General features: G+C 40.9%; 1 protein-coding gene across 1 annotated transcript in view; it reads right to left on the bottom strand.

Moving 5' to 3' along the window:
* LAMA1 (laminin subunit alpha 1) overlaps window positions 1-12,096 on the bottom strand; it is a 236,431-nt gene that overhangs the window by 136,978 nt on the left and 87,357 nt on the right. The window contains exons 4-8 of the mRNA XM_077270228.1: window positions 10,389-10,631; window positions 7,508-7,687; window positions 7,230-7,319; window positions 6,643-6,760; window positions 6,364-6,542 (exon numbers count right to left, since the gene is read on the bottom strand). Of these exons, the coding sequence (XP_077126343.1) occupies window positions 6,364-6,542; window positions 6,643-6,760; window positions 7,230-7,319; window positions 7,508-7,687; window positions 10,389-10,631 (810 nt within the window). The remainder of the gene's footprint in view (window positions 1-6,363; window positions 6,543-6,642; window positions 6,761-7,229; window positions 7,320-7,507; window positions 7,688-10,388; window positions 10,632-12,096) is intronic.

Raw genomic sequence — 12,096 nt, 5'->3', positions numbered from 1 at the left:
TGAAAACCAGAGTTGCAGAAAAAGGGTGAAACCAAGGTGGCAGAACTAGCCCGATTATTAAGGGCAAACTCGGCCAGTGGCAAAAAGGTAACCCAGTCGTCCTGATCAGCAGAAACAAAACATCTGAAATAAGTCTCTAGCGTATGATTAGTTCGCTCGGTCTGGCCATTAGTCTGAGGATGAAAAGCCGACGAAAAAGACAAATCAATACCCATCTTAGCACAAAAGGATCGCCAGAATCTGGACACAAACTGGGATCCTCTGTCAGATACAATATTCTCAGGGATGCCATGCAAACGAACCACATTCTGAAAGAACAAAGGAACCAAATCAGAGGAGGAAGGCAACTTAGGCAAGGGCACCAAATGGACCATTTTAGAAAAACAATCGCACACCACCCAGATGACAGACATCTTCCGAGACACCGGAAGATCCGAAATGAAATCCATGGAAATGTGCGTCCAATGCCTCTTTGGGATAGGCAAGGGCAAAAGCAACCCGCTGGCACGAGAACAGCAAGGCTTAGCCCAAGCACAAATCCCACAGGACTGCACAAAAGAACGCACATCCCGCGACAAGGAAGGCCACCAAAAGGACCTGGCCACCAAATCTCTGGTACCGAAAATCCCAGGATGTCCCGCCAACACCGAAGAATGAACCTCAGAAATAACTCTGTTGGTCCATCCATCAGGAACAAACAATCTCTCTGGTGGACAACGATCAGGCCTATCAGCCTGAAATTTTTGCAGCCCTCGTCGCAAATCTGGGGAAATGGCAGACAAAATTACTCCCTCTCTGAGAATACCAGCCGGCTCAAAGACTCCGGGAGAATCAGGCACAAAACTCCTAGAAAGTGCATCAGCCTTCACATTCTTCGAACCAGGCAGGTACGAGACCACAAAGTCAAAACGGGAGAAAAACAACGACCAACGGGCCTGTCTAGGATTCAGGCGCTTGGCAGACTCGAGGTAAATCAGATTTTTATGATCAGTCAAGACCACCACACAATGTCTAGCTCCCTCGAGCCAATGACGCCACTCCTCAAATGCCCACTTCATGGCCAACAACTCCCGATTACCAACATCGTAGTTCCGCTCAGCAGGTGAAAATTTCCTTGAAAAGAAGGCGCATGGCTTCATCACGGAGCCATCAGAACTTTTTTGCGACAAAACAGCCCCTGCACCAATTTCAGAAGCATCAACTTCAACCTGGAAGGGAAGAGAGACATCCGGCTGGCACAAGACTGGCGCTGAAGTAAACCGACGCTTCAGCTCCCGAAAGGCCTCCACGGCCGCAGGAGACCAATTCGCAACATCAGAACCCTTCTTGGTCATATCCGTCAAAGGTTTAACCACGCTGGAGAAATTAGCGATAAAACGACGGTAAAAATTAGCAAAGCCCAAGAACTTCTGCAGGCTCTTAACAGATGTTGGCTGAGTCCAGTCATGAATGGCACGGACCTTAACTGGGTCCATCTCCACAGTAGAAGGGGAAAAAATAAAACCCAAAAAAGAAACCTTCTGTACCCCAAAGATACATTTTGAGCCCTTCACAAATAGAGCATTCTCCCGCAAAACCTGAAACACCATCCTGACCTGGTTCACATGGGACTCCCAATCATCAGAAAAAACCAAAATATCATCCAGATAAATAATCATAAATTTATCCAGATATTTCCGGAAGATGTCATGCATGAAGGACTGAAACACAGAAGGAGCATTAGATAATCCGAAAGGCATCACCAGGTACTCAAAATGACCCTCGGGCGTATTAAACGCTGTTTTCCTTTCATCTCCCTGCTTAATGCGCACAAGGTTATACGCACCACGTAGATCTATCTTGGTGAACCAACTGGATCCCTTAATCCGAGCAAACAAATCAGACAACAATGGCAAAGGATACTGAAATTTAACAGTGATCTTATTCAGAAGATGATAATCAATACAAGGTCTCAGAGACCCGTCTTTCTTGCCCACAAAAAAGAATCCTGCACCAAGAGGGGACGAGGATGGGCGAATATGTCCCTTCACCAAAGACTCCTTTATATAACTCCGCATCGCGGCGTGCTCTGGCACAGATAAATTAAAGAGTCGTCCCTTAGGAAACTTACTACCAGGAATCAAATCTATAGCACAATCACAGTCCCTATGAGGAGGAAGGGCACTGCACCTGGCCTCATTAAATACATCCTGAAAGTCTGACAAAAACTCAGGGATCTCAGAAGGAGTAGAAGAAGCAATAGACACCAATGGAGAATCGCCATGAATCCCCTGACACCCCCAACTAGACACAGTCATAGCTTTCCAATCTAAGACTGGATTATGGGCCTGTAACCATGGCAGACCCAAAACGACAACATCATGCATTTTATGCAGTACCAGAAAACGAATCACCTCCTGATGTACAGGAGTCATTCACATGGTCACCTGCGTCCAATACTGAGGTTTATTCTCTGCCAATGGCGTAGAATCAATTCCTCTAAGAGGAATAGGATTTTCCAAAGGCTCCAGGACAAAACCGCAGCGCTTGGCAAACGACAAATCCATCAGACTTAAAGCAGCACCAGAATCCACAAAAGCCATAACTGAGTAAGAAGATAATGAACAAATTAAAGTCACAGACAAAATAAACTTAGGCTGAAAAGTACCAATGGCGACAGGATTAACTTTTTTCTTTAAACGTTTAGAGCATGCTGAGATAACATGTGTTGAATCACCACAGTAGAAACACAACCCATTTTGACGTCTATGATTTTGTCGCTCGGCTCTGGTCAGAATTCTGTCACATTGCATAGAATCAGGTGACCGTTCAGACAGCACCGCCAAAGGATTATCAGATTTGCGCTCCCGCAAACGTCGATCAATTTGAATGGTTAGAGCCATTGAATCATTTAGACCTGTAGGGATAGGAAACCCCACCATCACATCTTTAATGGCTTCAGAAAGACCATTTCTGAAATTTGCGGCCAGTGCACACTCATTCCATTGAGTAAGCACAGACCATTTCCGAAATTTTTGGCAATATACCTCAGCTTCGTACTGACCCTGAGAGATAACCAGCAACATTTTTTCAGCCTGATTTTCAAGATTAGGCTCCTCATAAAGCAAACCAAGTGCCAGAAAAAACGCATCAACATTCACCAATGCAGGATCTCCTGGCGCCAGAGAGAAGGCCCAATCCTGAGGGTCGCCGCGCAAGAAGGAAATAACAATCTTAACTTGCTGAGCGAAATCACCAGAGGAACGAGGTTTCAGAGACAGAAACAATTTACAATTATTCCTAAAATTCAGGAATTTAGATCTAGCTCCAAAAAACGGCTCAGGAATAGGAATTTTTGGTTCAGACATAGGGCTATGGATAACAAAATCCTGAATGCTTTGCACCCTAGCAGCAAGCTGATCCACACTAGAAGTCAGAGTCTGGACACTCATATCTGCAGCAGAGTTTCAGCCACTCAGAGAAAAAGGGGATGGAAGAAGCTAGGCAAACTGCAGCAAAAAAAAAAAACAAAACAAAAAACTCAGAACTTCTTTTTAATCCCGCTTCTGCGATGCATTAAACATTTTCTTTTGGCCTGGCATTCTGTTATGATCCCAATGGCAGAGGATCTCTGATATTCCGGCAAGATAGCAAAAATATAAATACTGCTCTAGGGAGGTGGAAACTGGGCTAACCGCATACCTGATCCTGACACAAACAACTAAAAGTAGCCGGTGAACGTGCCTACGTTGGTTCTAGACGTCTCGAGCCAGCCGGAGAACTGACTACCCCTAGAGGGAAAAAATAAGACCTCGCTTGCCTCCAGAGAAATTGAACCCCAAAGATATAGAAAGCCCCCAACAAATAATAACGGTGAGGCAAGAGGAAAACACAAACGTAGAGATGAACTAGATTCAGCAAAGTGAGGCCCAATAGTCTAGATAGCAGAAAATAGATAGTGGACTATGCGGTTAGCAGAAAACCCTACAAAACATCCACGCTGAACATTCAAGAACCCCCACACCGACTGACGGTGTGGAGGGAGAATATCAGCCCCCTAGAGCTTCCAGCGAGTCAAAAATCAAATGTAAAGCAAGCTGGACAGAAACACTGAATAATGCAAACGATCCAAATTGTACAAAACAGACTTAGCTTTTCTTGCATGAGGCAGACTGAAAGGAATCCGGAGGAGACCAAATAGGTCTGGATACAACGATGCCAGGCAAGAGACTGAGTCCAGAGGAGACTCAAATAGGAAACACCCGCTGCTTAACGACACAGCTGGAGCTCAGGCCTGCAACAAGACATACCTAACACAATACCGTTAGTGACCACCAGAGGGAGCCTAGAAACACAGTTCACAACAGTGGCGTATCACAAGGTAGGGGAGTGCCGACTTTTACTAATAAAATAACTATGATTTTTTTTTCTTCATTAGCCATTTACCGCCCCTGGACTTCCAAGTAAAATGGATACCTGTCCGGAAGAGGGAGCGGTGAATGCACAGACGGCACGGCATGAGGGAGACAAAAAATACCCCCTTTTCTTTTCTGTTTGCAAGACATCTCTGATTCGTAGATTCTGCATGTTGCTCCTCCAATCAGAACAACCAGCAAGCACTAGCAGGAGAAGATAAGAATGTGCTTACCCAATTACATGAGCTCTTCTAATCAAATTTTTCTGAAAAGTCCCCGACAACTTTTGGCATCAGAAATCAACTGGAGATCCATTTGACCATATGAGATGTACAGGAGCCAGAGGAAATGATTAATATATTCTCAGCTTGACTAGAGGTTGGGGTAAAGGGGGTGTGGAGGCTACAGTCACCATACACAACCCTCAGAAATGTGAGTGGGAGATATTAGACTTTTAAAGGAGTGAGTGGAGGGCACATGCTGTCATATACAATCTTTGGGGGGTGTACACATTTATAAGGGACCGTTTACCATGTATATGGCATTACTTGATCTTGGGAACTTTGTGGGCCACTAACTGTAAAGGTCACTATCCACGCATACATTTATAGAATGCACTTAGGGGGCAACACTAAATTTTGGGGTAGTTAACTATGACTTAAAGAGTAATCATCATTTTATTTGATTTTTCATAAATCAATAGTACATGTGAAAAATAAGAAACTTTGTAATATGTTTTATTAGAGAAATCGGTTTGTTTCTTATCCTGAAGTAATCATTCACTCTCAAAATTCTCAGTTCACGGGTAAAATGTGTCTACAGTAAACCAGATTTTCCACTTAGATAGAATATGATTGCTATTGCTTATAAAGTTCTAACTGTTCTTTCAGGAGAACCTGCCGCAGAATGTTAGCGTCGGCCTCTGCCCCCACCATAGAGTTTTCTAACCATGAACTGTAATTTCCCAGATTTTTAAAACTCTGTCTCCACTGAAGACAGATTTTATGCATTTTAACAATGAATGGAGAATAAAAGATCAATCCAGGAAAAGAAATAAGCAAATGTAGCTAACAAGATATATTACAAAGTTGCTTATTTTCATTTGTACTATTGATTTATTAAATAAAAAATAAAACAATGTTTATTCTTCAAAAGAATAGCCAAGTTCTTGTTAAAATGGAGCTCCATTCATTGACTATTGGACTGCTGAAGATCAGTGATCCCTGTACTCATCTATCACAGGCAGTCCTATCTCTCCTTCTCTTCACCTGTGATCTGATTCTTGCATGCAAGAGGATCGGATCACAGTAAGATGACACTTGACTCACACTCGAAGCAGAGTTTAAGCCGACTGTCATTAGCATTTTGAATCCGAAGCTCTTGCATCAGATGCTATACGCTAATGTGACCCCAGCCTTAAATGGTATCTGTCAGCAGGTTTTTGCTATGTAATCTGAGACGAGCACGAGGTAGGGCCTGAAACATCGATTCCAGTGATATGTTGCCTATTAGGCTGTGTGCTGTCGTTTCTATACAATTAATGTTTTATCACCAGGAGATTATCACTGTGCAGACTACAGTGCATGTGAGCCCTGTTCTGACCACGCCCTCTCTTGTGATAAGCAGCTTACTCTCAGTAGACAATGTTCGTAGAGAGGCTGGTGTGGGCGGGGTTAGCTTTCTGAGCTCTGCTACATGTAAAATCTCTGTGTGATACATCAGTGGAATCAAGGTCTCCTTTCTTACATTATGATGCTCTCAGATGAGGTAGCAAAAACCTGCTGACAGATTCCCTTTAAAGTCACTCTGGTCGCATCCTTGTAGGTGGTTGATCAGTACAAGAGGTGAACCATTGACCATATTTTAAGCTTTTATGCACAGTGTTGGCCAAATGATAGTACATGGGCATTTAAAGTATATGCAAATGACCTAATAACAAGGCCAGACATTGTGTGTGCCGTGATCTTACCTCGTGTGGCCTAAAGTAGCCTTCAATACAAGTTTCACAATTGATCCCGGCCGTAAACTGAGAACAGTTCACACAAACTCCTCCTCCAATATATTGGTCACGAACGTTCAAGCTCATATTGTGATCAGCCACGGTCTGGTCATAGTAACAATCTTCGGCTTTATTATGGCAGTTACACTCTGTACATAAGAGCAAAATAGAACGTAAGTATAAACATCATTACTGTATCTCCAATGAGGCCAGCGAACTCTCTGACTACGGAGGAGAAACTCTACTTACTCTCACATTGATTGCCGATGGAAATGGTGCCAGGTCGCCAAGGATTCTGGTGGTAACCAGGGCAACACTCGTTACAGCTCTCGCCACAAGTGTTACGTTCACACTGACACTGGAGTTTCTGCATGAAAAAAAGGAATTCAAAATGAAGCCTCTTTTATATACTGACTCACATTCCACATACGGGAAATGAAATCTAGTTTTTGTTAGTTAAATTCTATTGAGATTGAAATAATGTTCTCATGTCACCGGGGAAGGAATGTAATGTGACAGGCGCGAAACGTAACGCCATCATGTCAGGTCCACAATACTGCCATACACTGTGTACTATATATACACGTAAACATTTGTGTGTGTATACATATATGCATATATATATATATATATATATATATATATATATATATATACACATACACACACCTATATTTTATATATACAGTATATACATATATACTGTATGCACTGCCCCTAATTACACCCGTCTGATTGGGCCTTAATAATAAGTCATCAATATTAAGTTAGTGGAAAGCCCCTTTAAAATTAATATTAATAAATATAGAATATCACACTTCCGAACAACGACTTACTTTTGTAACTTCATCCCAAGGGCAGCTACGAGCATGCCCATAACAAATACACATTCCTCCAACCGAAATGTCTTTGACAGAGTAATAGTACTGAAAGATGAAACAAAGCAAAAGGTATAATTTCTAAAAATATAGAAATAAAAAAGCACCGGATGAGTAAGATACAAACATGGGCCATAAAAGTACTTTATGAAATGTGGCATACTATATTTCTTTCTTTTAGTCTTGTTTGCAGCCTTGCATTTAATGCCCAGACTCCAGGTTTCATTTACACTTACTCTTCTGGTTACTATAGGGTCCACATCTCTCAAGTTCCCATGGCTGAGGGTCATAAGATCTGCATTTAGAGTTCTAATACGTTGCAGGCGAAGGCGGATATATTTGGCAGAAGTAAAATCCAGCAAAGTCGGAGAAGGATCATCAGAACTTGGTCTTCCATTGATCAATGAAGTGTGGATCTAGGTTGATGGAGAAAACAGCATTATGGTTACACTGTGAAGACAAATAGTGTTTAGATGTTGATTCTATGAGATGAGAGAAGTCTTTTTTAACCCCAAAACAGCCTTACTCTTGTCTATGGGCTTTGTCTGGTATTGTCGGGCGTGCCCATAATACCCAACATAGGAAGCCAATGCCTCCTCTAAAAGAGCTACGAGGAGAATAATGATCATATTCTAGAAATAGAGGCCCTTTAAGCTAGACCTGGGCAAACTGTGGTCCTCAGGCCACATCCGGCCCTCTGGATCTCCCAGTCTGGCCAGCAGACTGAGACAGCTGAAAGTCTGAAAACAGTGGCCAACGGGCTGCACCATGCACATATAGGAGGGCTATGTGGGGGTTCATGCTGTATATAGAGGGATTGTATGGGGGACCATACTGTATAAAAGGAGACTGCATGGGGGCTCATGCTGTATATAGGGGGACTCTGTGGGGGGGTTATACTATATAGGGAGGCTATGTGTGGGTTCACTGTATGTAGAGTACTGTGTGGGGAGTCACACTGTATAAAAAGGGACTGTGTAGGGATAATACTGTATATTGGGGGAGGCTATATAGGGGGGCTAATTCTGCTCAATATTAAATTCTACAATTAATATTAATATAAAATAATTATAATTAATATGTTGGTATTAATATTGAGCAGAATTAATTTTAGCCTATTGATTCGGCCGTCCACAACAGTCAAGTTATCTCATGTGACCCCTTCAGGAAACAAATTGCCCACCCACGCTTTAAGCATAAACATTCATACAATTGTTTTTAAATCAATTCATATTAACTTTTTTTATCAATTATAATTTTGAGATGTGCCATAGAGTTTTCAGAATTATAGGATTAAATTAAAACAACATGCGAAAGAAAATAAACCAGACCCACGATTAAGATCTTTAAGAAGCCTGTTACAAAGTTTCTGAATTAAGATCCACAGAAAAACAAATGCAAGAAATCTGCAAACTTAGGACATTCCTTAACAAGTTTTACACCTCCAAACTAGAAATCAAAGTTGTTGCCAAACACTAATAGAAGAACAATTGTGAGAGCATCAAAGCCAAGCACTGACATTTTCAAATAGTACCTTAACACCTACACATGACCTCCATGACTATCACCTTAATTGCTCTGTGCTTTCCCCTCAGCAGGAATCTTTCAACACAGTGAGGAATATTTACTAATCCAGTCTCTAATAAAGAGAGCATAAATTTAGAGGCGGCCATAAAGCATGCCTTATTTGCTGCAGCAGTGCAAGCTTTGTCATAGATTCGGTGCCTCTTACGGGGTTACAACATTTCATGGTCGGCTTACGTTATGCCATTATTTTGTACCAAACATCTGGCACGTTGCTAAGAAATCTAGACCCTTTCCTAGGTACTTTCCAAAACTCTTAACGAATATGCAGCAATTTGCAATAGAAAATCTGCCCAATATTTCTATTACAAATCCACAAAAAACTCTGTTGAACCAAACAATAATAAAGTGAAATAAGCAGTGCTAGATGAACTGATCAGAGACGATCACTTTCAGATTAAAGCTATAGATAATTTTGACAGAAGAAACAACAAGACTTTTCTCCTTTTGCAAAGGAAATGTACATGTGACCCTTTTAGATAAAAGATGGCCGTCCATTTAATACATGGCCACTATCTACTCTTAGTGTATTTCACTGTTCTGGCTTCTAGAAGGAGATCCAAGCAAGAAACCTCTCTGATATTCAAAACCTTAATAGGACATATGGGCAGGGGTATTCTTCATGAGACAACATCTTCATGGGATCATTCACCTGGAACCCATACAGCATGAAACGCTAGTGGGTGTGGACCCAAATACGCCAAGGACTTACCCTGGAGGGGCGTAACTAAGTGACTACCAGATAATCAAAGGAGCCTCTGATGGTGAGGATAGGCTTTTTTTCATCGGTAGTCACCAGGTATCACACCAGAGTAGGCCCCAGATCTACAGCAGCTGACTGGAAGGTCAGAGTCACAGGAACGAGGTACAGAAGGGCAAGACAGAGGTGTAGTCAGACGGTATAAGGTCAGGGCAGGCAGCACAGTATCAGTAAAGGTAGGAGAGGTCAGATGGGACAATAAACAAGCCTTTTGCTAATGGGATACAGACTATGGAGACATGCATAAACGGATGCTAACAGGATAGGCACCAATGTTCTGGCAAGGAGAGGTAGAAGGCGCTGTCTAATAAAGACCCTGCTAGCATGGGATAGGCCAGGGAACCTAATCTCTGCAGGACACAGCAGGGTTTAATTCCTGCAGAAACCTGCCACGCCCCTTAAGTCAAAATGAATGTCACAAGCAGATGCAACAGAGCTGCAAGAAACAGACTCAACGGAGTGGCCTGACGCAAGGAGAAACTGGACGGTGACTAGAGGGGTGCTGAGGAGGCATGCGACTTACTGCCGTGACACAGCAGCACATGAATTCCCTACAGATCCTCCTTACAGATCTGAAGTCACAGCTTTATTCAGAGACCACTACATAAAGTGAAAAATATTTTTTAGGACAAACAATCTGCTGTAGATTACAATGAAGTTGCCATTGAGATACAGATTTCAGTGTTTGTCATGAAATTTATTACACAATCTAATTTCAGAATTTCTTGGAAGAGACCAAAAAAGACACCGTAATAAATACATTAAAAACCTACCTCTCCATGCTCCAGTGGCACGAGTCTTGAATAATACGATGTGCAGATCACTTCATTATCTCTCTTGTATGTTGGTGGCCCAAGTCTCGGTGTCACATTGTAACGAGTCAGACACTCTGTGTCACTAATTGCATAATATTGCCAGGGCATAAATTCAATCCCATCCAGGGAGCGCTCTAGGATCCAGTTCCCAGGCCTTGGAGAATTTGCAGCTTTGATGATTACATAAGCAACTTGAAAGACCTAAAGAAACCACAATTACATTAAATACTATGTTTCTAATTTTTTAACTTGTCTTACGTGATATGTTCAGTTATACATTTTCAATATTGTTACATTTGGTACAGTTAGGCCAAGTTCACACGTTGATGATTTGCAGTGTAGCTTCCACACAGCAAATTTGCAGCAAAGCAAGTAATGTTAATGGGTTCTTCAAAATCCGAGTCCTATATTGTGGAAAAAAGCTGCACGAAAGAGAAAATATGGTGCGGATTTCAAATGTGCAGCATGCTATTTATTATGCGGATTTTCATTGCAGTTTTCACCCTATTCACCCTAGCAAATGGAGCAGGGAGAAATCTGTCGCCAAATCCGTAACAAAATCTGCATGTGTTACAGAATTATGGATTCATCACAGATTTCTAAAGAAATCCACAACAGAAATTTTCTGTAACATGTAAACATAGCTCAATATATCTGGAAAAAAATGATACACTGTATAAAATACGTCTATAGTAAATATACCCAATTATTCTCCAATTGTTGAATTGTAAATATATATATATATATATTTGTATAAATGTACCAGCATGATATCATTGGTTAGCCATTTGATTAACAAGCTGTACAGAATAATTGACTAAGTTTACTACGCTAGAGATAAAGAAAATTGTATATATAAGTGCAGCTCAATAAATTACAATTATCATTAAAAAGTTAATTTATTTCAGTACTTCAATACAAAAAGTGAAACTTTTATATAGAGTCATTACAAACAGAGTAATCTATTTCAAGTGTTTATTTCTGTTAATGTTCATGATGTTGGCTTCCAGCCAATGAAAACCACAACAGAAATTTTCTGTAACATGTAAACATAGTTCAATATATCTGGAAACAAATGATACACTGTATAAAATATATCTATAGTAAATATACCCAATTATTCTCCAATTGTTGAATTGTAAATATATATATTTGCATAAATGTACCAACATGATATAATTGGTTAGCCAATTGATTAACAAGCTGTTCAGAATAATTAACTAAGTTGACTACGCTAGAGATCAAGAAAATTGTATATATAAGTGCATCTCAATAAATTAGGATTATCATCAAAAAGTTAATTTAATTTTGTTCTTCAATACAAAAAGTGAAACTTTTATATAGAGTCATTACAAACAGAGTGATCTATTTCAAGTGTTTATTTCTGTTAATGTTCATGATTATGGCTTACAGCCAATGAAAACCCAAAAGTTATTATATCAGTAAATTAGAACACTTTATAACACCTGCTTGAAAAATGATTTTGAAATCCAAAATGTTGGGCTACTGAAATGTATGTTCAGTAAATACACTAAATACTTGGTCGGGGCTCCTTTTGCATCAATTACTGCATAAATGCAGCATGGCATGGAGGCGATCAGACTGTGGCACTGCTGAGGTGTTATGGAAGCTCAGGTTGGTTTGATAGCAGCCTTCAGCTCGTCTG

Source organism: Ranitomeya variabilis, chromosome 6 (assembly GCF_051348905.1).
Source record: "Ranitomeya variabilis isolate aRanVar5 chromosome 6, aRanVar5.hap1, whole genome shotgun sequence".
Lineage (NCBI taxonomy): Eukaryota > Metazoa > Chordata > Amphibia > Anura > Dendrobatidae > Ranitomeya > Ranitomeya variabilis.
Note: the sequence above shows the minus strand (reverse complement) of the source record. Positions and strands in the feature narration are given on the sequence as shown.